Source organism: Pleurodeles waltl, chromosome 3_1 (genome assembly GCF_031143425.1).
Source record: "Pleurodeles waltl isolate 20211129_DDA chromosome 3_1, aPleWal1.hap1.20221129, whole genome shotgun sequence".
Lineage (NCBI taxonomy): Eukaryota > Metazoa > Chordata > Amphibia > Caudata > Salamandridae > Pleurodeles > Pleurodeles waltl.
Window position 1 is genome coordinate 1,223,109,972 of NC_090440.1, and position 26,541 is coordinate 1,223,136,512.

General features: G+C 47.1%; 1 protein-coding gene across 1 annotated transcript in view; it reads left to right on the forward strand.

Annotated features, from left to right (window-relative positions):
- The window catches only part of LOC138285069 (40-kDa huntingtin-associated protein-like), a 665,864-nt gene that overhangs the window by 146,603 nt on the left and 492,720 nt on the right, over positions 1-26,541 (forward strand). Inside the window, exon 4 of the mRNA XM_069224556.1 lies at positions 3,792-3,951. Coding sequence (XP_069080657.1) covers positions 3,792-3,951 — 160 coding nt within the window. The remainder of the gene's footprint in view (positions 1-3,791; positions 3,952-26,541) is intronic.

A 26,541-nucleotide genomic window follows, 5' to 3' on the forward strand; every position in this document is an offset into this window, starting at 1 on the left:
AATTGAAGCACAGTCTTGGGTATAGATTATTCTATACTATATACATATTCTAAAATTCACACGTTGTCTATAGATGGCAGTGTACTCAGAAATTGAACCTGGAATAAGCAGACTGATAGACATTATAAGAACAACACACAAAATATAGGGAGCTAAGCAGGAAGCATGATTATGTGTAAAGTTAATGGATACATGTTTATCGAACCGTGTGATGGCATGCTTGAATGAACATATATCAAAGAATATACGGTACATTATTAACAAAAATGATGATAGGGTGAGAGGGATAAACAACATTGGCATATCATAAGAAGTGCGGTATGGGTACAAAGTCACGTTGAGAAGGGACTAGGTGGCCGGTACGGAGCCACACAGAAAAAAACGAGCTAGTACATACAGTTTGGTCAATGAATTGTGTACAGAACAGTAATATGCTTTAGCTGAGCATTTACAATATGTGCATAGTACCGGTTAACAAAGTCGTGCGAATGACACATAAAATATATGAAATAGAACAGTTCTCATGTCATACTTCTCCTTTCCATAGACTGTGGATAAATACAAATCTTTACAGAGTCTATGCAGAGATATACAGAGGAAGATATGATAAATTTAAATTAAAGACACTAGGGTCGACAGGTGGATGTTATTCTTTTATACATGTACTGGATGGCATAGAGGCAGTAAATTCTATTGACAAAATGCAAAAAATCCCCACAGAAAAGGGGGGGGAGGGGCACAAAGGTATAAGATGTGCATGTAGTATGTACAAATGTATATATATTGACCACGTGACATTATACTTAGAAGACACATGCACTTAGAGAAATAAATAGATCGGACATGCGGTATGTTTCAGAGGAAAACATGAAGATCCTTATGAATATTAAGGCCCTGTTCTACTGCCCTTAATTTAATTATCCACCTACTCTCTAGGCGTCTGAGGGCCAAAGTGCGGTTTCCCCCTCGTGGTGTCTGGTTTACAAAGTCAATCCCATGTACGGAAATGTCCAAGAGTTCTTTTTGTCCATGTGCCTCATTGTAATGGGTGGCCAACGGATAGTTCGTGTTGGAAGTTCGGATGTCCCTGAGATGTTCCTGGATTCTTTCCTTAAGTGGACGAATGGTACTCCCAACATATATCAGTCCACATGTACAGACAATGCAGTAAATTACAAAGCTCGTGTTGCAGTTAATGAAATGTTTAAGTTGGTGTGTGACAGTGGTGTTATATTTGAATTTAACAGTTTTATCTTTAATGTACCTACAGATGTTACAGTGGCCACATCTGAAAGTGCCAGGAGGTGGTTTAGGTAACCAGGTATCCCTAATCTCAGATGGCATAAAGCTAGGACATAGGTGGTCCCGTATCGTAATACCCCTTTTGTAGATGATGCTAGGTTTAGAGGTGATACCCCTTTTTAGTGTGTCATCCATTAGCAGTAGAGACCAATGTTTGCGAACGATGTTTGATACCTGGGAGCTGAGTGCACTATGCTTAATGACAAGGGAAATCCGTTCGTGTGGGATGTCCTTCTTAGAGTTAATAAGTAAGTCAGGGCGTTTGGTTTTCATAATCTTATTGCAAGCTTTTGGTAGAATCTGAGGGTGATAGCCTCTGTGTCTAAAACGTAATTCCATGTTGTGCAACTCTTCCCGGAATATGTGCTCCTCACTACAGTTACGTCTAATCCTAGTACTTTCCCCATAAGGTATAGCATTGATCTGGGGTCTAGGATGTGAGCTAGTGGCATGCAAGACTGCATTGCATGCCGTAGGTTTTCTGAATAATTTGGTGCAGATTTTGTCGTGTTCAATGTATATGGTCAAGTCCAAAAAATGTATGGAAGACTGGCTGGCTTCATGGGTGAACTTAATGTTATACGCATTGTTATTCAGGTGTTCAGTGAACATTAACAGTGCAGTCGCGTCGCCAGACCAAAACAACAAGACGTCGTCAATATACCTGCCCCAATAGAGTATATGCTGTGTCAGGGCAGGGGGGCATTCACGCCACAAATGTGTCTTTTCAAAAACAAACATGTACAGGTTGGCATAAGACGGGGAAAACTTGGCCCCCATGGCAACACCCTGTATTTGGCGGTACCAGCATCCATTATGCAAAAAAATGCTGTTGTCTAATACCAACTTAATAAGGTCCAAAAGCATGTTTGTATGATCTAGTAGGGCAGCGTCTCGGGTATCAAGGTACTGTTGGATGGCAAACAGACCCTCCACCCTTGGTATGCTGGTGTATAGGTAAGTCACATCCAACGTCACTAAGTAGTGACCATTCGTCCATTCATAATCTACTAGTTTGCACAGTAAGTCCTTGGTGTCCTTGATGTACGATGGTAGGTTTTGGACATATGGCTGTAGAAAAATGTCTATGTACTCTGACAGCTTCTCTGTCGGGAAACCTATGCCAGAGATAATGGGTCTGCCTGGGGGAAAGGTGCCTGTCTTGTGTATCTTGGGTAAGATGTAGATACAAGGTGCAGTGGGTGTGTTGTTAAAGAGATATTATCTCTGGCATAGGTTCCCCGACAGAGAAGCTGTCAGAGTACATAGACATCGTACATCAAGGACACCAAGGACTCACTGTGCAAACTATATCTATACATTTATCACGTGTACTGTAACTCTCTGCACTCCTAGGTAGGTCTCATTACCTTTGGCAACGTTCATGACACAAAAAATATTTCTTTGATTCTACAGTTCATTTTTTCTTTCTTTTTAATATAAGTCGGTCAGCTGGTCTTTTCTCCTAGATTTTAGCAACGACCTTGCTGATAAATCTGATGGAAGGCTTTCCCGGACTCTATTGGTTTTTATCATAAGTCTCAGAGGTAAATTTCAACATTTGGGTGTGGTTCCTACACACTGCATCATCCTACCTTACATACCTACTATGCACGGTATCAGTTCGATCTGTCCCGGACTACACGAGTAGCTTCCTCGCACTTGGGGCCTGAGTACTCTCTATACTCTCATCTTTCTTCTCGCATGTATTTCACCTCTTTTTGGTTCTTTACCATGTGAGGACTGGGCGACAATAATATGGTATATAGACACGTACTATCAAACTAAACTTTTGTATTTAATCATGTGTACACACACATTTGAACCTGTATATTACACAGTCTCCCCTTTTCTATGAGACATTTTGGATCCTGCACTGCCTATGTTTGTATCCATCTTTTTGACAGTGTGATATTTGTAAATAGTTCCTTTTGTTATTTGTTTTTTGTTTTGTTTTCATTTTGCAGCCTTGAGGAAGTCCGATAGGACGAAACACGTGTTGGCTGATTTCTGTTGTATCGTTTATGAACATTTTTATTCACTGGACAATTCTCTTCTCCATCTTCAAAAAGGAATAAAAACATTCCCAGTAACTTCATCATATTTCTGCCGCATTATTGTTTGAGGAGTGCCCTGATCCTGTTCATGTTTTTCTTTCAATTTGTATACACAGCACGTAACATAGGTGGTTCTTCCTCTAGTTCCATCTGTGTTTTTGTGTACTTCTAAAACCTGTGGTGGTTGGGTTTTTTGACCAGGAGGGCACCCTTGATCTACTAAAATGATTCTGATTTCCAGAGTGTCTTCGGATGTGCAACGGATAGCATCAACCACCTACCTTTTTTAAATAGTAATTGTATACGTCCATCTTTATGTTATCATTTTCTCTGGCCGCTAGTGCGGTCTAAAACAAACAGTGCAATGCATTTTACTCATCCTGCATGTGAATACTGAGAAACTGAAGCCTGCTGCTGTTCTTTATATTTCAGCTGCGAACAGACTCTGTTCAATGCTCCGGGGGAAGCAATGGCCTTGACAGAAGCTGCCCGTCTGTTCTTACAGGCCGAGCAAGATATACATTGTTTGCAGTGTCCGAGCTTTGAGGAGCATCTGCAAGCTTCTATCAACTGCTTCAGCTTTGCTATAAAGGTAAGCAGTTGAATATAGTCACGTTGTTAGTCTAGGCTTGCTTTACAACGCAATGAAAATGATTTCTATAGTATTTCCAGTGGTGCTTTCAACTTTAAAGAACCCCCTGGAATCATTGGTATCCATGGAGGCTTTATTCATCATAAAATAGAAGCATAGGTTTTGCAGTATAAGATCTTCATAGATTCTCATGTACATTTAAAATAGTCTCGTCTTTGCACAGGACCTTGGAAGATCTATGACCATGATCATACAACCTTTTTAGATTGTATGCAATCTGCACTTTAGCATTGGAAGTGCACAGGCTTTCCACATCCTCATTGTTAGTCCTATTGTTGATGTTTGGGGCAGTCCACGCTTGGTTCTTCATAACTTCATTAAATGAAAGGCATCTAGGCCAAATTTGTGTCAATTTTCCACATGTTGGTGATTCTAAAGTTACCCCTTGTTAGTGAAATTAAGAAAATAGCCAACACGTAGCAACATGTGTTTGTTTTGAAAAATTAGAAAATGTGCTGTATAACAAAGATGATTGTGTAAAAATTACATCACTAAAACATTTATTGCGCTACGGTTGTCTTCTACCCAGCTATCTGAAAAAGAGAGAGAGTTGAAAAAAACGGGTTTTATCACAGTTTATTGGTAGACATGTTTTCCTAGTTTTTGTGGCTTCATCCAACTTGCAGTTTTCACGCTGGCTTGTGTTTGGAAGTCAGAAATGGAGGGCAGTTCAGTTGATCACAACACACATTATGATATTCTGTGTTCTCATAGTTGTGCTAATAAAACAGAACCCCACTTTTGGACCGGGCCTATCATCCACGACAAGGAAGGCCCTAAAAATAACAATGAAACAATGTGATTTTTACTTTCGAGTTTACTCATTCTGATGATGGGAGTAGCACGCAGTATTTGGCCTTTGGCTTCGCCAGCACCCTGGGACACCTACTGACCATAAACATTTATGAACATTAGTTCCCCTGGAAAGTCCAGGGTGATAAGTCTCATGTGGTTGTTTGCATACCCATAATGTACTGCAAACATCAGACTTTATATAAAATTACAGATTTTCCTCACATCTCTGTTTTCAGTGGGAGAAATATGAAAATGGAGGTTAGAGGAGTTTTGCCTTTTCCTGTATGTTTATGAGTTTTTCTGTCACACGAATGTGTGGAATCTAATTTTGTTGCTTATCTTTTAGATTTATATACTCTGATCAAGAAAACATGTGGATCTGTTACCCCTCCTGCCTCCCCTTTCTATGTTTCCTTTCCAGGAATGTCTGGGGTTAGTACGTTTCCCTGGGCGTCGGCTGACCCTGGTTCCAAATACTCTAGTCAAACCCTACATGAAGTCACCTTTTAATGCATTTGGGCGCTGTGTCAAAACTTTCCTCTCCCATAGAGAAACGAAAGACAGAGCTTTCAATGTAATTGTACTTAGGAGAAGTGTAAGAAGGATAAACAGTGTAACATTTTTCTTGAACATACAACATGGCCCTTAACTCACCATAACCAAATTCCACTGATGGTGTGTTAATCGCTGTTCATTACTTCATTGTTGTGTGCTGTTTTTCACTTTTGACTATGAGTTGCTAAAGCATGCCATACTATGTAGGTAAACACTTACAAACATAGTGTGATATGCTTCATCATCGGATCCTCATGTGTAGCACTGCAAAACGTCCTTTTGTGTTTTCTGGCATTTGTATAGCGTGCAGGCGGACCAGTATGTGTGGTTTAAGGAGTGTGTGATTGTAGTATGACCTGTTTGAGTAGTGCTGAATTCAAGTCAATCCTACTGTAACCTTTCTGCCTTCTATCTACATGAGATCTTTATGAAAATAAGTCTAGGCTCAGATTCCACTATTTTTACATGCCTCTTTCTTCCTTTCCTACTCTTGAGTCCTGACTAAAATTCTGTAGGTGACCAAGTTAGTACTAACACTTCTCTGTGGCAGTCTGCTTAGGAGGAAGTGTCTGTTTTGTACATGTAGCCCACTCACTGTGCTTATCAGGGGCCCTCTTCAGATTCCTGACCAGCGTAATGATTGTGTGGTTGTAATATGGGGGGTGTCTGAGAATTTTTTTATCAATTCCTCAGTGAGAGCAATGTGTTAAAATAAAAAGTATGTTAAAAATCTTGAGGCAGACTCATCTCAGTTTCCTAAATTGAATTTTCAGAAAGACTAAGGTGGTCATTATGACCTTGGCGGTCAGGTGACCGCCGCAATGGCGGTAGTACCGTTGCCAAGCCGGTGGTAATGACTGCCAAATAATGACCATGGTGGTGATCCCTCCCATAGACAGCCAGTGTAACACACCAACCGCCAGTGCGGTACGACCACTGATTACAGCAATAAGCACCTACAAGCAGGCGGAAGACAAGGATCCGCCCACCATATTATGACATAGCACACCGCCAGGATTTCCAGGGCAGCAGCAACACCACCAAAATCCCAGCGGAAACACATCATATAAAAGGACACACTCACCTCCAGGGACACAGGAGTTTGCAGCCTCCATGGAACCTGAACGGCAAGTCTTCCTGATGCTGTACCACGCCATGGCCGTCCTGGAGCACCAACGCCGACAAATAGGATGACGGTAAGTACAGCCTCCTAGCACACAAGCGAGGGAAGGGAGAGTGACACATGCACAACACACACACACACCGCAGAACCAGCTGCAGAGTATATCAACTGTAACAGGACCCATGAGCCAAGAAAGCCAGGACACATACCTCTGTTCCAACCACTGTAATCATTCTGGATGAAAATCCAAAATCCCAAAACATACACAACTGCATATTTACAGGCAGGCCCAAAGGCCAGTTCAAAGTCTCTAATGCCCATAGGGCAAAGTCCAAGCCCCAAATTGACTCCTGACAACATTGGGACTTCACTGTTCAGGGGCATCCTGTTGGAAATGGGCAGGCACCTCAGGGGGTGGGAGGGTGGGGGCTCCTTGCCCACTGGTTATTGAGGGGGCCCCTTGCCATCTGGTGATGGAGTGGGCTTTATGCCCTCTGGTGATGGAGGGGGCTCCCTGCCCACTGATTCTGAAGGGGGCTCCCTGCCCGCTGATTCTGGAGGGGGCTCCCTGCCCACTGGCCCTGGAGGGGGCTCCTTGCCCACTGGCCCTGGAGGGGGCTCCTTGCCCACTGGTCCTGGAGGGGGCTCCTTGGCCTCTTGTTCGGGATGGGGCTCCTTGGCCTTAGTTTTGTGAGGGGCCTCCTTGGCCTTAGTTTTGGAAGGGGCCTCCTTGGCCTTAGTTTTGGAAGGGGCCTCCATGGCCTTAGTTTTGGGATGGGTCTCCTTAGACCTTGTCTTGGGAGGGGTCTCCTTGGCCTTAGTCTTGGGAGGGGTCTCCTTGGCTTTGTTTTGGGAGGGGTCCCCTTGGGCATAGGTTTTGGAGGTGGCTCCGTGGTTTTGGTTGCCTGCTTGGGCAGGGGCTGCGCTTTAGCCCTCCGTTTTGGGGGCAGAGGAGTGTCCTTGGTGCGGGGGACAGGCGTCGTACTCATGTGCCCCTTAGTGGCAGCTGGAGACTCTGGGGATGAAACAGTGTCAGACTGTGTGCTTGAGGTACTGGGCTGTGTGGGGGGAAGGGACCTTCCTCTAACAGGCAGGGCGGGGGAAGGGGGAAGGAGGAGGTCAAGGCAGGCAAGGAAAAGCTTCTTAGGGCAAATGGGGCGGGATGTTGAAGGAGGGATGGAAGTGGAGGTAGAGGAAGTGGTTGTAGGAGGAGGAGGTGTACTGGACTTGGGTGCAGGTGCATAGACAGTGTGTGTGAGGTGGATGACTGTTGGGGGTCTGAGTGTGAGCATTTGTGTATCTTTGGAGGAGGGGTCAGAGTGGGTGGGGAAGGTCAAACATGACGTGTGGATGGATGTTGTAGTGGTGTCTGCAAGTAAGGTAGGTGTGCCGCGTGAGTTGGTAGTGGTGGTGGTGACTGCGCATGTGATGTGTGGGGTGCATGTCTGCGGGTCTGCTGTTGTGATGACTGTGGGCAAGGCTGTGCAGGTGGCAGGTTCAGGGACTGTTGATGCAGTGCATTCAGGTGTGAGTGTGGATGTGACTGTGAGGGAAGGAGGAGGAGTGGGAGACAGTGGAGGCAGTGGATAATGTTGTGTGTGCATGTGTGTGTTGGCTGTGTGAGTGCTTGTGGACTGAAGTATGCTGCCTGTGTTTGTCTGTGCGAGTCTTGTGTGCATGCTTGTCTGAATGTGTGCGTGGGTTGCATTGGGGATGAGGAGACTGGGACTGGGAAGTGGTAGTTGGAGGGAGGATGGAAGAAATAGGGACACTGGCTGCGGTCAGGGAAGAGGCCCGAGTCTGAAACTATCTCTGATCGGCCTCCAACACACTGTGAGTGCCCTCCAGGAAGGCATTGCATTGGTGCATTTGGGATGCCAGCCCCTGGATGGCGTTCACTATGGTTGACTGCCTTAAAGAGATGGATCTCAGGAAGTCAATAGCCTTCTCACTGAGGGCAGCAGGGCTGACTGGGGCAGGGCCTGAGGTGCTTGGGGCGAAGGAAATGCCCACCCTCGTGGGTGATGTATAGACAGTGAGGCAGGTACCCTCTACCCCTTTCAACCAGGGTAGTAAATGAAAGTAAATTAATGGTCAGAGCAAGGGGGAAGTACACTTAGACTTCCATGGTAATCTAATAAATAAATAATTATAAATAGACAATCTATGTAGCATCAATAGTGAAACATGATTTTGAATGTGGATTAAAAAATATAAAGAAATGTTATGTGACTTCAGGGCTTCCTGGATTGACGGAGCCGTTGGAAGTCCATATTGTTATTAAACCACCTTCTGTACATATTGGAAATATCACCTTAACTTCTCTGCACAATATTCACCTTCACTGTGTTTTTCAAATTAGGAGCACCTACCAACACAAGTATAATCTTTTTCCTTTGATAAAATGTAATGAAGAAACATAGCAAAAGCAATAAATCGCTATTGATGCTACATAGATTGTATATTTATAATTACTTATTTATTAGATTACCGTGGAAGTCTAGGTGCAGGTACTGGGGTTGCAGTAGAAAATTTAGCTGGGGTGGTTCCAGAGGGGTCCGCCACCACCAGGGAGCTCCCATCGGAGGAGGAATCAGAGTCAGTGGTATCAGCTCCTGTCCCTGCTGTGATGCTCCCCTCACCCTCTGTCCCACTGGTCCCCTCGGCGTCAGTGGACTCTGCCTCCTGGGTCCCATGGGCTGCAGCTCCCTCACTCTCCGGTGTCCCTGCTCCTTCGCCAGATGATGCTAATGCACACATGGACAGGATGACAAAAGGAGTGGGGGAGAAAGAAGGGAGCGCAGGGTCAATCACTGCAACAACAGCACAGATGGCAAGGACATCACTGTCACACACAGAGACTTAGAATGGGCAGCATGGACCACACTGGCATACCATTGGCTAGGTACCACAGCAGGTAGGAGCCAAACACTGCCATCTTCACACCAACTGAGCACTGTCTGCCATTGAAAGCCAGCTACCTAGCTATCAAAAACATACATCTCACCCTATTAACCTAAGCTGGACCATGTAGCAATGTGTAAACTGGCATATTGGTGCACCCACTGACTAGTACTCTGCACCCAAGTTCCATGCCAGGCAACAGAGATGGTTGTCAAACATACTGTACTCACCCCTTTGTGCCTGCTGTGATGCCCTCAAGTGCCTATCCAGCTCTGGGTAGGCCACCGCTAGTATGCAGTACTTCAGGGGTGTCAGGTTCTGACAGGCACCTCTCCCTCGTTGGGAGGCCGTCCCCAGATGGGCCTCCACGGTCTTCCGGGCCCAGCGTCTCAGGTCCTCCCACCGTTTCCCGCAGTGGGTGCTCTGCCTGCTATAGACCCCCTTGAGTCCGCACGTCCTTGGGATGGCACGCCACAACCCCTTCTTCTGGTGGGCGCTGACCTGCTGAGGAAAGACAAACAGTGGGACACCATTAACCAGACAATCCAGCCTGTCACACATATGGCCTACAAACTGCATTTGCCCCTCATCAGGCACACAAATGACCCATACCCCTGCGTTAACACTGCAATCAGCCATACCCCCCCAGATGACACACTGCCGGCATACACACATATTTCCATGCAGCCACGTCGCATGCAACGTACCCATGGTGTACTCACCTGTTGGTCTGGAGGCCCATACAACTGTCCATACAGGGGTAGGATCCCATCCACGAGCCTCTCCAACTTCTCCGACGTGAAGGCTGGGGCCCTTTCCCCTGTTGCACGTGCCATGGCAGGTTCCAGACACAGGTCACAGCAGCGCACACAGTGGAGATGTCATCCTGTGGAAAGTCAGGAATCAAGTGAAGTGGTAGAAATAAAATGGCGGTCACGTCTGCAGCGGTGAACACCGTCACTGCAGGTGTTGATCATCATTGGTTCCCATACTCAATAGAGGGCCATGTTAGCCAATTAGGAATTGCATGGGGGTGCAGACCGCCTCCCGCCATGACGCGAACGCCGGCGGAGTGAGGCCACTTCACCTGTCCCTGTATACAGAACAGGTGGTTGCCATTCTCTAATGCTAGTACACATGTACAGATTAATAAGTGCATCATTGTAGTTGAATGTACACACCTAGACAATTCCACTGTCCAACATACAAGCATGCTCTGTGTACACTGCTGTAGTGTGTTCATGGTTCACTCCCTTCTTACTTTTGGGTCCCTTAGGTACTAACAGCTGCGGGGGAGTAGGAGGAAGCAAGCACCAGTGTACAGACCCCTTGTCGACTTGGCTACACTGGAGGAGAGGCACATCATACATACCTATCGTCTGGACAGGGCCACTATCACAGAGCTGTATGCACAATTGGAGCTTGATCTGCTACCTGCTATCCGTTGCACACACAGTAATACACCCTCTTGTGCAGGTACTCTCAGTGCTCCATATCCTGACAACTGGCTCTTTCCAGGTGACAGTGGGCTTGGCTGCAGGAATGCCACAGCCAGTGTTCTCTATTGTGCTTGGAAGGGTTTTGACAGCCTTGCTCAAACACATGTGCAGCTACATTGCATTCCCCAGGTAGATGATTTACCCACTGTGAAGGCTGGATTCTATGTAGTGGGACATATACCACGTGTTATTGGGGCCATTGACAGCCCATATTGCCTTAGTCCCCTCCCCCAGGGGCAATGGACAAGTGTACAGGAATAGGAAGAGTTTCCACTCACTCAATGTCTAGATGGTGTGCCTTGCTGACCAGTACATCTTCCAAGTCACTGCCACGTATCCTGGCCCGGTGCATGATACCTTTGTCCTGAGGAATAACAGTGTCCACACAGCGTGATGGCAAAACTACAGAGGCACAGAGTGTGGCTTATAGGTGAGCCTGAGTCCCCACCCATTGTATGTCAGTGTATGCCTTCAGGAGTCATACCCCATGCCATTGTGCAGGGCTAATGTGTGTCTCTCACTTATTGCAGGTGATTCCAGCTACCCAAACCTGTCCTGGCTCCTGACCCCTGTTAGGAATCCGAGAACAGGGGCTGGGAATAGGTAGAATGAAGCTCATGGGCGTACCAGGATGATTGTTCAAAGGACATTCAGGGTCCTGAAGGCTAGGTTCAGGTGCCTCCGTCTGACAGGTGGATCCCTCTGCTACTCCCCTCAGGTGGTCTGGAGGATTGTTGTGCTGCATGATGCACAATTTGGCCCTCTGATGGAATGTGCCTTATCTGTGGGAGGAGAGGGGTGACAATGCAGCTGTGGCAGCAGTGGACACTGAGGACAATGAGAAGGAGGAAGAGGGAGGAGGAGGATGTGGACAACAGGACACATATGATCCAGCAGTACTTACAATAACACGCAGGTAAGGCTGTCTTCATTTCAGTGTTGTGTTGTGTTGCTGTAGCATAATGCCAGTCATTGCCTTTGCATCCCATCTGACTGTCACCTATGCCTTCCCTTATTGCAGATGTTGCTGAGGTTAACAGTGTAAAGCTGTGATGTGTTCAGACTGCTGAGACACATTTGTAGGATGGATCAACATATTACTGGACATTTACACAGGACCATGCAGTTAATTACATTTCAATGCATTGTACATTACCTTCAGATAAAGCACTATTTCTCAAGTTGTTTACAGGTGTGTTTATTAAAAAATTTTATACAGTGCAAAGGCAATAGAGTGGGGTGATGGTTGGGAACAGTCCAGTGTAGAGGGCTAGTCTGTTTGTAACACAGGTCCAGTGTCCAAGGGGCCATAGGAAGGGGAGCAATGGCAGTTCAAAGTGGACAAGGTGACACAGTGGAACACAAGGGGGACATTCAGGAGGGGCTCATTTCCTGGCAATGGTCTTGGCAACTGTCTCTGGTGTCTGTCTGGGTGGCAGGGACCGTTTGTGGGCTGGTTCACCTTCTGCAGGGGGAAGGGTGCTGGTGACTTGTGGGTCCTGTGGCAGGGCCTCCTGACCACTAGCTGCAGCAGATGTGGCGGCCTGGTCAATACACTGGTTAGTGGAAGGGGCCCCCTGGAGTGATGTGTAGTCCTTCATGATGTTGTCCATATCACCCAGCACCTCTGCCATGGTGACCGTGGTGGTGTTCAGTGTCTGCGTTCTTGCTTGATCTCCTGGTGGTGTTCCCCCTGCAGCCGCTGGTTCTCCTTCATGATGTTCATCACCTGACCCATCTTGTCCTGGAATTGTTGGTAAGCCCCCACAACATTAATGAGTGCCTCCTGGCAGTCGTTTTCCTGGGCCTGTCCTGCCCCTGGCACACAGCTGACCTCCAACCGTCCTTGGCCCCCTGTGCCTGTGTCCCCTTAACGGTGTGCCCACTCACCCCAGGATCCTCCCTGGCTTGCCTGTGAGGTGTAGACTGGGGTCTCTGTACGGGTGGTTACACTAATGATTGACGTGTCCTGGGTACAGAGTTCTGGGGACTTCTGATGGATACAACTACCTGTGGATTCCTCACCTATTGAATACTCCCATTGCACCAGCATCCAACGGAAATCTTCTTCCTAGCTTCTGCACGTCGACGAGGATGTCACAGTTGCCCACGCGACGCCGTCTGACGTCATACAGGCAATAAGAGGTCCTCGCCGACGTGCCGACTTCAGTTCCCTTTTTTCCGTGCCATTCGAACAACGGTTATTCTTCGAGGGAGCTACTGTTACTACTCGACGTAGTTACAGTTATTTTTGCTGTTTTCTCTTTGAGACAGTTTACAATGTCGCAAAAAAAGTCTGGATTCAAGCCCTGCAACGAGTGCGGTGGCAAAATGTCGGTTACGGACCCACATTCTGACTGTTTGTGGTGTCTTAGTTCTGACCACGACGTTGACAAATGTGACTCTTGTCAACGGATGAATCCAGAGGCCTTAAAGGAGCGTGAGGCCAAGCTCTTTTTGGCGAAGTCAAAGAAAAAGGAGAAAAGACAAAACCGCAAGTCGTCTTCACCGAAGTCGCATCGGCGTCATCGGGACTCCCAGCGTCGTCGAGGATCTCGATGCCGGTCGAGTAGGGAGAGATCACGATCGAGGTCACCTTCGACTCTACGTCGGAAGACTTGGAAAGTTAGTCCCACCATCTCTCCCCAACCGCAGACGCCGTTAGCATCTCCTACATCCCCGACTTCGCCTGTGAATCCTCCTTCGGTGTTCAAGGTTCCTCGGCGTCAAGAGTTTTCTCCGGCTTTGCAGACTTCGGGACCGGCGTCGATGTCGCCTTCAACCCAGGCTCCTCAGTACCCGGCTTTCCCGGCCCCTGGAGCCGATAGTTCCTCATTCTTGAATGCGATGTTCTCCATCTTTCAACAGATGGCTCCAGGTGGTGGACCTGCTGGTCCTTCGGGCCCTTTGGCCTTCAATATGGGTGCTCCGGCTCCGTTACGACGGACGTTAGGTGGCTGCTGTGGTGTTGGATTCTGAGATGTGAGGCTCTGTAGTGGACTGAGTGTGGGCTGACCAGTGGTCCCTAATGGATCAGGGAGTTCATCGAGATCCAGTATTCCAGAGTTGCTATCATCACTGGGGGCATCTTCTTGTGGGGGACTGGGTAGCTGTGGCACCTCCTTGACGCTGGGATTGGCTGGGGCACCTGTGGGGATGTAAGTGCTGTATTATGCTACATGTCTGTGACATATTCTACATTCCTAGCTTCCCCTATATTGTTGCTGTTGCCCTGCCACCTTTGTTTGTGTATGGTGATGTATTGTGGGATTGTTAGTTCTCCGTGCTGCACATGCATTGGTGGTGGGTGTACATGCAGGGCTGAGAGGGATGTTCATGCAGTTAGTATGGCATGCAGGGCTTGGCATTCACGTTAGTATATTGTGGCGGTGCACTGATTGTGGGGGAATGGAGTGGAGTGATGGGTGTCAGGGTAAGGGGTGGTGGTGGCTTGCAGGTATGTGGGGGGATAGGTTATACATATTGACTTATCAGTGTCCAGTCCTCCGGCAACTCCAGTGAGTCCCTCAGGATGCAGTATTGCCAAGACTTGCTCCTCCCATGCTGTCAGGTGTGGGGGAGGAGGTGGGGGTCCACCGCCCGTTCTCTGGATGGCGAGCAGGTACCTTGCTGCCATCGAACGTATCTTCCCCCGTAGATCATTCCACCTCTTCCTGATGTCGGCCCTTGTTCGTGGACGCTGTCCCATGGCGTTCACCCAGTCCTCAATTCTCCGCCATAGCTCCATCTTCCTTGCAATGGAAATTTGCTGTACCTGTGCTCCAAACAGCTGTGTCTCTACCCTGACTATTTCCACCACCATGACCCACAACTCCTCATCAGTGAAACAGGGGTTTGTGGGGACATGGGTGTTGTGTGGTGTGTGTTGTGCAGTGGGTGTTGAGTAATGTGGTAGGGTGTGCGGTGCGTGACGGATGAATGGTTGTTTGTGGTGTGTGTGTGTAGTTGTGTCTGTGATTTACGTGGCTATCTCTTGGCTATTTTTTGTGTTCGGAAAGGGTTTGTGGGTAATGTGGGTGTGTGTTTTATAATGCTGGTGGTGGGAGGGTGTGATGTGTGTATCGGTGTCAGGTGTGTGCTTTTAGTATTGGCCACTGTTGTGTTGTCTTATATTTGGGTGGCCATTCTGACCGCGCCGGTGTCTACTGCCAAGGGTTTATCGCCGCTGTGGTGATTCGTGTGTCATAATGTGGAGGGTGTTGTTTTGTTGGCGTAACGGTATGGGTGTTCATTCTGACAGTTTAACACTAACCTTTAGTCTTGCGGATATGTTTTTGTGGCAGTATTCTGTCGGTTCAGTGTGTGTGTGTCATAATATGGCAAAAGGATGTTCGCCTCCGCGACAGTATGTTGGCGGGCGTGACTGCGGTGGTAGGTAGGATTTACCACCAAAGTCATAATGAGGGAAATAGTCTGGATGGTTCCACGCTGCAGACTAAAAAACATAAGCCCTCATTTTAACATCAGCGGTACATTCCCCCTACCGCCACGGTGACGGCCACCAACATACTGCCACAGCGGCTACCATCCGTCCGCCACATTATGAGTACTGCCTGACTTTCGTCACAATAAGGGCAGAAATCCGGCAGTGCTCATGGTGTAGGACGGTAGTAAGCTGGCGCTGCTACTACCAGCACCGCCACGCCAGTAGAACGCCGCCAGCCGTATTATGACCAGTAATACGGCCTGGTGGTGTTCTGCTGGCGGGGCGCTGTTGGAGGTAGCAGTGCCCCATCCCGTTCCCTGCCGGAAGACTTCCTCGCCCGAGGTAAATTGGGCTTCTGACAGGGGAGGAGGTGGGAGGCTGAGGGGTGTTGCGTGTGTGTGTCTGTGTGCATGAATGTCTGAGTGTGTGTGTGAATGCTTCTGTGTGTGTTTGCGTGGGTGTATGCATGTGAGTGAATGTGTGTAAGAATGGTGAAGTGTGTGTGTGTCTGCATGTCAGTGTGATTGTGTATAGGAATGTGTGTGAGTATGTCTGGAACTATGCATGAATGAATGTGTGTATGTCAGTGTGTGAATGAATGCGTGTATGTCTAAGTGAATGGGTGTATGCCGGGTGCATGTGGGTGTCTGTGTGCGAGTATGCAGGGAGGGAGTGTGGTGTGAGGGGCGCTATGGCTTTACTGGGGGTGGGGGTGATATGTGTGTGGCTGTGAGGGGGTGGGGTCAGTTTTTTTTGGTGTGTTCATGTATGGTAGGGGTGAGTCAGTGGATCGGAGGGGGTGGGGGGCGAGTCTGGATGGAGGGGGTGGGGGGCGTCAGGTGAGTGTTGGGGGCTGGGGGAGCCACCTACTGGTGACAGGGAAGGAATTTCCTGTCACCCTTAGGGCCTACCGCCATGGTATTCGTGGATGGTGGTAGGCCGGCTCATAATGCCATGGGCGGTACTATGTCGGTTGCAGGGCTGGAGATAGATATCTCCAACCCGGTGGCTCATACCGCCATGGCAGTATGAGTGGAGAAGTGGCGAGTTGGCTGCAGTCAACCCGCCAGTCTCATAATGTGGCAGTATATACCACCAGCCTGTTGGCGGTGATACCGCCACATTAACCCTGGCGGTCAAAAGACCGCCAGGGTTAAAATGAGGGCCATAATCTCTTCTCATGACAGATAGGAAGTTAGTTGTTGCCCAAACGGTAAGAGAAGACCAGTAAGAATGCATAGATTTGTTTTCTACTCCCTAAGTGAAATGGGAGTTCCAAGGTGTGTCCTAAATGAAGTGCCAGAGTGCCTCCATGCTCCCTAAAAATTGTTTCTCATGCAAGCTTGTTTACTGCACAGTTTTCTTAAAGAACACGTCATCCATATATAGTGGGTATTGGTTAGTAGTAAATAAAACTGTAGTATTATCATTACTTCTAGCATTTCTAGTTAAAGGAAGAATTAGAGGTTAGAATCTATTGGAGACTGCCAAGTTAGCACTCTTCCTGTTGTCTGTGCAGTACTTGTACTCCAGATTGAGCTACACTGCCGTTGTTTCTCAGCTGCTAAGGTGGTTCTTGTGTACGGGTGTCACAGCTGTGCTGAAAACCCCATGTTCCTCACAGTTGCTGGACAATAAATCATCATCTACTGGAACTCTGCCAAATGAAAAAGCAATTCTGAATTCTGATCCATGATCTCCCTTCGATGCAGTCTCAGTATTAGAACCACCCCCCGAGTGCGCCTCCTTTATCTGTCTTAAGGTCTTCACAGCAGCCATCCATTTAGATGCCATGCCTGTTTCCTGTTTAAAACATTTTATATCAAATAGTACTATATAATAGTTAGTAGAATGCAGAGGTACTCGTAAAAGTGTTAACGCACCAACAATGCTGATAAATGTGTGTCTTATGAGCAGAAAATGAGAATGCAGTGCAATGCAAGTCAGAGTGAGGTAGAAAAACATTGGAGAAAAACATTGCAATGAGTCAACATATTTAAATCTTATTTGAAATCACTCCACCAACACAGGTGTCACGAAATGGTAAAAAGCAACCTACAAGAGAAGATTAAAAGAAAGTGCTTCAATTTGAAACACCCTCATCACGGTATACTGAAATGCAATTGCAATAACACTATTCACAGAAAGAACAAAGCAAAACTGTGCTGATGATAATTGAGACTGGGCAAGAAATTAGGGCAAAAACTTCCATGCAATTTCAAAATAGGATTACAGATCATAAGCAGAAGTCACATGGCAGAATAGTTGCAGTACACTTTATTCATTTGGGAAAGTGAAGGGTGGCTCAAGGCCACCAAGCACAGAAAAGCAAAGTCCAAAATGGTAATGGTGGCCTTAATTTTTCCCTTCTTGTATGTCCGATTGGGGGAAGAAGAGGGCCCGAAAGGAAGGGTAAATGGCCAAGATGGTTTTTCCCACAGAGTGGTTGACTTCTGTGCCAGAGGTGGCCGAATCCCATTCCCTCCTTAAGACCCCCTCTCTTTCATAAACAAGTATTTGCAATGTAATGGGTCTTGCATTTGCTTGAATTACAGCTACTGACTCTGTAACTTCATAACTGGACTTTCCTTGCCACCTAAATTGGTCAAGCCTGACTCATAATTTGGTCTTTTCCTGCCACATAATTCCAGTGGCCCTGCTTATAATTAAATCACTTCCATTTACCTTCTTGCTGTAACTGAAGCAAAAAATTAAAATGTTGCCATTTAGCATCCTAATTTAAATCTGCCAAGTTAATTCCAGTAGAATACCACTTTCACCACCCCACCATGAGAGTTGCTGGCCAGCTAACACAATTCCCAAAAAAGGATACAAGACAGCCACGGGGGAGTAACGAGAGAAATAAACCCAAACATATCAAGAGTGTTCTAACAGTCATAGTGTAATAAGGATACTAAGTTGGCCTGAATCATGGTCATAATTGCAATAAGTAGAGATGAATAAAACATATACAATTATCATATAAACCCAATAAAAACCTTTTTCAGAAATACACTCTTGGCATTAGACTGTAATACTCAGAACGGCACCCAGGGTAAACCATAATAAAAATAGCATTTGTAAGAAACATAGGCCCTCATTACAACCCTGGCGGGCGGCGTTATTTTGGAGAAAGGTACTGCCAAAAGGCTGGCGGTACCATTCCCCAAAATATGACATTGGCGGTTTGACTCCAGCCAGGCGGCAGTCACAATCCCACCTTCGGGATTATGACTCCATCTACTGCCATGGTTTTCTTGGCAATCTTTCCACCAAGAAAACCATGGCGCTAGGCACTGATAGTCGTCTCCCCCGCTCCCGACCCCCTCCCCAGAGTCCTCCCCTTCCAACTCCCGATCCCCCGACACACACACACCTATACACACAGACATACACACATTCACCCACGGATGCATACATTCATACACACACAGCAGAACACATTGACATACATACAAGCACACACGCATTCATACCACACAACATACACTCACACCCATTCCTGCACACACGCATTCCACACCTGCATGCACGCACACACAAAACAGTCACACACACCCCCCCACACACACACACACACAACACCCCCCTCCCCTGTCGGAGAACCCGACTTACCTGCTTGTAGGGGGTCCTCCGGCAGGCGACGGGACGGAATGCGGTGCTGCTGCCAGCAGCAGCGACTGCCAGCACAACACCACCAGGCCGTATCATGTGTCATGATACGGTCAGCGGCGTTCTACTGGCGTGGCGCAGCTGCTGGCAGCAGTGCCACCTTAATGCCGCCATGACCGTAGCCGGAATTCCGCAAGCCTTCTTGCGGAATTCCAGCTTTGGTCATAATATGGCAGATGGTATCATCAACAACAATAACATCAGTGAGCATTATGTATGGGCCTTCTTTACCGTCGACCCAGGGTAAAAATATGTTGAAGAAATCAACCTCTGGTGAACCATCGTCGAAAGGGTTTCACTCCTCAACATCAGCTCCATCGTCTACAGGTAAGAGATCAAAAGCTCATACATCGTCGACGCGGATACCATCAATGGCTCCGTTCACATAGACATACGAACCAGAAATTATGGCTTCACATACCTCACAGAGTAAGGTGTCACCTGTACCTCCAGAACATCATCTTGATGAGGATGAAGAGGAATATGAAGATGAGTTCTCAGACAGTGTTCTGTTTCCAGTGGCACGTAGTTCTTCAGACCTACGAATTAAATGCCAGGAAGAGGATGAGGTAGAGTTTGAAGGGATATATATTCAGCAATCGTTTCACGATCAACACATGCGTTCGCAAGAACAACAGCACAAACCAACAGTGCAGATGCCTGAGTCACTAATTGCCAAAAAGGCAGCATATGATGCAAGATTATTACAGTAGATTCCCACCACCAGGATCAACCACTCCGCTGCAGCATCCGCAATTACACTTAAGTCCTTCTTCCAGGGACCGATCCTCAGAGTTTCAAGTACCTACAGTACAGTTACCATCTCCATTTTCTTCTCCCAAAAATGATCCACCTTCCTCGGAAAAAGATCAAGAAGAAGGAGAGATCCAGGACTCTGCCTCACTCCCCAGTGAATGGGATGACTACCAGATGCAAACGTCATCCCCCTGTACTCCACCACCAGTAGATTCTCCACCACAAGATAATGGGGGGTTCCATAGTGTAATGGAAAGAGCAGCCAAGAGATTCCAGTTTCCCATTGTAGCAAAGCAGTTGGATTGATTTCTTTGTGACTTTAAGGAAGACACCAGAAACTTAGTTTGTGCGATCCCGATTGTAAACTTAATCTGGGAAGAGGGCCTTAAAGTAATGCAGACCCCATCCTCCATACCAGCGGTGCTTCGTAGACTAGACAAAAAATACAAAGCGCCAGAAAGTTTGACAGCTTGTTTGATTGGTCAACCCAAACCTGACTCTGTAATAACTCAGGCGGTCCAGCCCTGGTCCAGAAATCCATCTTCCCCACTTTCCGTACCCCCGCATCAGGAAAGACAGAGCTTAGATACAATAGGAATGAAGTTCTCCACAATGGCGGCTATAATGGTCAGGGCAGCAAACCTGTTGGCGATTCTATGCAGATGCAACCGCCAGATGTGGTTGGACATCTCCCAATACATTGATCTCCTTCCCGAGGACGCTAAAGCGGACACTTGAAAGATATTGCAAGAGGGAGAAAAGATCTCTGCCGAGATCATAGACTGTGCAATAGATGTGTCTTCCACAGGTTTGGTGTAAGCTGGAGCGGTACTACCAAGATGACAGGGTTGGCTGAAGGCCACTTCCCTCCCCCCAGAGGTTCAGATGAAGGTTCTGGACATGCCATATGATGGGGAACTACTGTTTGCAAGCATGTCCATGACGCGCTAAATCAATAAATGGACACAGCTAGATCTCGGTACTCTACAATTCAAAAGGCAGCCCTTTCGAGGGGCAAGAGGCAGAGGACTTTATCCCTACAGAGGTGGCCTGCACCAGTATAGACCTTACCAACCTTACCAGGGCCAGTTTCGCTCAGCCACCTATCAGCAACAGCAACAATCCTATAGGCAACCAGCATCTGCAGCCTACAGACATACCGCAAGAGGAAAGTCTACTTATAAGGGCAAGGACACAGCCAGAAAACACTGACCTCCACAAGGTACCTGCCTCCAACCCCTCTTCCTACTCTCAGATAGGGGGCAGAATTTCCAGTTTCTTCCGCCAGTGGTCCCAGATCTCCTCAGACAGATGGGTTCTCAATATTATCACCAGAGGGCATACCCTGGAATTTCAGAAACCTCTTCCAGAGATACCAGCACGAGGTCCTCCACCAGCCCACATAAAAGAGCTCCTTTTACAAATTTCCACAATGATAGACAAGGGAGCAATAGAGATCGTACCGAAGTCTGAGAGGGGAACCGGCTTCTACTCTCGCTTCTTCCTCATCCCGGAAAAAGACAGGAGCCGTATTAGATATGGAACAAGCAAAAGCTTTCGCCTCTCAGGACAGGCAGAAGAGGATTCAAAGTCTAGTGCTTTGCCACTTCTGTCCGGATTTACAAATCTTTTCTGGGAATGCTCTCCTTGTGCATTCCATTGATACCAAACTGCCGTCTCCATATGATACCACTTCAGCAACAGTTAGGCAGCCAGTAGAAACAAATAAACGGATCTTTTGACAATATTGTCCAAATAACCCCACCAATGAAACAAGCAATGAAATGGTGGTTGAAGACCCCCCACATCTCCAAAGGTCTCTCATTTCTGAATCAAAGCCCAGAACACAGACGTGTCTCTGGAGGGATGGGACGCACACCTCGAAGACCTGACAGTAAGAGAGAAATGGACCACCTACGAAGCAATACTCCACATCAACTTGTTAGAATTAAAAGCCATCTTCCTAGTGCTCAAGTCCTTCCCGACCAAGATCAAGGGCTCATCGGTTTTGGTTCTAACCGACAACACATCAAGTCTGCATTACCTCAACAAGCAGGGTGGTACAAAATTGCCAGCGCTGTCTCTTCTGGCGCAAGAGATATGGAATTGGGCACTTCGACATCAAATAACTCTCAGAGCAGAACACGTCCCTGGAGTATCAAACACCCTGATGGGCTCATTAAGCAGGACCTCAGCAACCTGCCATGATTGGGAGCTCAACCAGGCAACTCTCAGTCATCTTTTTATTCGCTGGGGCAAGCCCAAATTGGACCTCTTTGCGACAAATGAGAACAAGAAATGCCAGTACTACGCAAGCTGGCAACCGCAAAGAGGGTCGAGGGGAATGCATTTTTGATCAAATGGTCAGGAATCTATGTTTACGCTTTCTCCCTGCAACCTCTAATCCTGAGAATTCTAAAGATGATGAAGAGAGAACCTTGCCGGCTATCACTGATAGCTCCCAGATGACCATGCCAGTTTAGGTTCACGGAGCTCCTGCTCCTCTTGGAACAAGGTCACATTCTGTTGAAACCAACACCAAACTTGATAACGATGAATCCGGACCAGGTCGGTCATCCCAAACCGACTTCTCTTCTGTTATCCTGAATTCAAAGAATTTGCTGACTTAAACATTCCAACAGACTGTAGTGAAGTGCTTGCCAATGCTAGAGTCCAGGCTACAAATAAAACATACAAACTCAAATAGAAAAGATTCTGTATATGGTGTAAGCATTCCAATGTCCACCCTCTGACATCTTCTTCAGAACAGATACTTCCGTAACTTCTTCACTTGGCAAAATGAGGTCTCTCTCACTCATCCATCAAAGTTCACCTGGCAGCCATTTCTAGATTTCGCCATACCGCTAGTTCACCATCTTTATGGTCCTCCTGAATAGTAAAACAATTCCTAAATGGACTATGCAGATTGTTTCCTCCAATTAAAATCCCTCCTCCTCCCTGGCACGTCAATATTGCACTTTAGCAAATGATGAAGCTTCCACTTGAGCCTATACACAAAGCAGAATTGAAATATACTTCCTGGTAGACAGTGTTTCTCCTAGGGCTTAGCTCAGCAAAGAGGGTCAGTGACATTCAGGCATTCACAATCTCTCAACCTTTTCTTCAAGTCGGACACGGGCATCTTTAGAACTCCAATCCTAGATTTATCCCTAAAGTTCCCTCGAGCTTTCATCTGAATTAATCAGTAGTATTGAAGACTTTCTTCCCAAACCCCCAAACTCCAGCAGAAAGAGCACTACATTTCTTGGATACCAAGAGATGTCTCAAATTTTACATACAAAAGACTAGCAGCTTTCACAAGGCTGATCAATTGTTTGTAGGCTATGGACAACTAAGAAAAGGGTATCCTGTTACCAGACTATAGTTTGGTGGATAGCTACCACCATACAATTTTGTCACCAGCTAGCAGGAAAGCCACTGACAGCCAACGTCAAAGCCCACTCCACCAGAGCGGTCTCCACCTCTACAGCTCTCTTCACAGGAGTGCCTTTACAGAAAATATGCAGAGCGGCAACGTGGACTAACAGCCACACCTTCACTCAACACTACTGCCTAGATGTCTCATACAGGATGGATGCAGCAGTAGGACAAGCAGTTCTACAAAATGTATTTGCATAAGGTGAGACAATAATTCTTTACCCACCATCCACTAATATATTTGTATATATGGATATGGATATCTTATGTTTACTGCTAATTATTCTGATTCAAGCATGTGAATCTATGAAACATACCCCAATACTGGAGAAGAAAATGTTACTTACCTGTAACTGTGGTTCTCCAGTATTGGTATATTTTATAGATTCACATGCGACCCACCCTCCTCCCCATAGAGGCTCACTTCATGTCTTCTTCCTTTACACATCACTTGTGCTAGAAAATCTGAGAGACTGGAGCCTCTGTGTTGAGGGTTTTAAAGGGTGCTCGTGCCTGATTGGCTGGACTTTGGGTTATTTTTAATAACACTGATAAACTATTAAAGTGAATGTATTTTTCCATTAACTTTAATATTAAATTTTAATTTACTGCTTTCTATGTACTGTGGGACTCCCACTTCGACGACTGGGAATGATTCAAGCATGTGAATCTATGAAGGATACCAGTACTGGAGAACCACAGTTACAGGTAAGTAACTTATTTTCTTATTAATCATCCCTTACTTGCATTACCACTCCACTTAATGCCACCCCAATCTGACCCCACACTCTACAACACTCTACTCTGTGACACTCTACACCTTTTTACGCCACTTCACTCTAAGACATTCTGCTTCACTGTATGCCAGACCACTCTACTGTGCACCACTCCACTCTGTGCCGTTCCTTTCTACGATACTGTTCTATACTCCATTTGACTGCACTCCACAACACTCTTTACCACTTCACTCTACTCCACTCTGAGATTCCACTCCATTGTATGACACTCCACTCTACCAAACTCCTCTTCACAACTCTACTTGTGCCATTCCACACTGTCACATACACATAAGAGGTGCAATCTTCACTATGTATAGTGCTTGAAAAATTATTATTATTTCACGACCCATGAGAGAAGAGAAAATCACTCATGGTCTCTCATTTTATCTACCAATTCATTCCTAGTCATGGGACTATGAGGCTGGTGCGGTTCTTCAATAATAGCCTCCCCCGGTATCTCTCTCTGGTGGTTTAACACTCCACTCTATGCCATTCCACGCTATACTATTCCACGCTAAGCCATTGCAGTCTGACACTCTGCTCTGCGACACTCCAATCTACGACACTTAACTCTAATGGCATTCCACTCCACTCTAGGACACTCTACTCCACTCCACTCAGTGACACTCCACTTTGACACTCCACTCTACGACACTCAGCGACACTGTACTTTTTCCTTCTCCACTCCAGTCTATGACACTGTACTCCACTCTGTGCCGCTCTACTGTACTCTGTGCCACTCCACTTAGTGCCAGTCCAATCTAAGACACACTTCACCTTAGACCACTCTTATCCACTTTATACCACTCCACGACATTCACTCTGAGAGTTCCCTCCTCTCTACAGCTCTACTGCACTTTCAGCCACTCTACTCTAGGCCACCCTACTTCACTTTATGCCGTCTACTTCATTGCATGCCACTCCACTGTACAGCACTACACCGTTCTATGCGACTGTACGCAACTTTATTATACAAGACTTTACTGGACTATGCAACACTCTGCTTCACACACACCACTCTACTCCACACCACTTCACTGTATGCCACTCCAATTTACGACATTCTACTTCATTCTATGCCAATCCACTCTACAACACTGTACTCCACTCTACCTGAACTGAGCCAGTCAATGAGCGGTTCATTGCGGAGTGCTCTGAGGGGCATGATGGTCGAGTGTGGCGGTTACAGTGAAGTGGAGGAAACGCTGAAGAAACCACGGGCAGGGGCAAAGCTGAGCCGATATCAGAAAGAAAGCGCTGCCGTGCTTCCCAGGCCCCCAGGCTTTAGAGGCCAACCTGCTAGCCTACCTGTTCTCACTGCCCGTATTGCAGATATGCTTTACGCCGCTCCCAAGCAATGCAACTGCTGTCATTTACTCCCCAGTACCTTGGTAGCCCTGTCTGCAGCGGTTTTCAGGCTGCACAAGTGCCACACTCAGAGCCCTGTAGCGTGGGGACTCCTGAACTGCCTTCAAGCAGAGGAAGCAGTTTGCAGCTGACAAAGGTGCCGGCGTGGCAGTGTGACTCAGCAGTACGCCCCATCTAATTACTGCCTGGCACAAAATACTTAAGGTCCCATCTCCACTGGCCCTATTAGACTCCCTTCTCCCCACCAAATTTACGGGATGCACCACAGACAAGGAGAGCATGAGAACCACAGGGTGAGGCAAGATTGCATGGCGGCAATCTCCTGTTGGGGGGACCCTGCCAGTGGGAGGGGGAGCAGTGGCAGCAGAAGCTGCCAAGCTAGGCTTGGTGTGGCTGGCAGCCTTGCTACTTCCTAAACTGCCTCTGGCCCATTTCAACTGCTTGGGTGTGGCAGCGCTGTCCAACCAAAAGGGCAGCTTCCCAAGCCTCAGGGTAGCGACCACTGCTTAACAAACACCGTCCTCAGTGGGGATCATCACAGACTCCGTTGAGGTCAGGAGGAACAAGGGGGCCTCTCATCATCAAACCTGAAGAGAGAAGCGCAAGAGCAAACTGCAGCCAGCTCAAGCCCACTTACAAATGCAGCCAGGCTCCTCTCAGATTGAAATTGAGTTTGACAAGGAGGGCACAACAATCAACAACACAGGAGAGGCAAAAGAACAAGCCAAGAAGTGTCGTACTAACTAATTTCATCCAAAAATGTATCTGAAATTCAGTTTTTTTAAAAGACGCAGGTTCTCAAGCAACAGCTGGATTCAAGGCGTGCAGCCCCCTTTTCAGTCACTAGAAGCAGGCAGCCAAGTGAGGGAAGGCAGAAGGAGGGCCTAGGCAGAAGGAGGACCGAGGCCTGGACCTGTTTTTGCCATGAGCCCTCCATCCCAAAGCCAGGCTCTGTTAGCGTCAATACAAACAGTGCCTACTGTCCGGGTGGATGAGGTTGCAGCTCACAAGCATGACATGTGAGGCTTGCCCAGTAGAGATGATCAAAACTCAAAACATTAGTGCGGGGCCCAGGCCCCCTCACATTAATGTCCCAAAATAGGACCGCAGAAATGTGCAATGCACAAGACAGTAATAGACAGAGCACAAGGCTGCATAACCGTCAACTAAATGAGTCCCTAAATTTAACCGAGG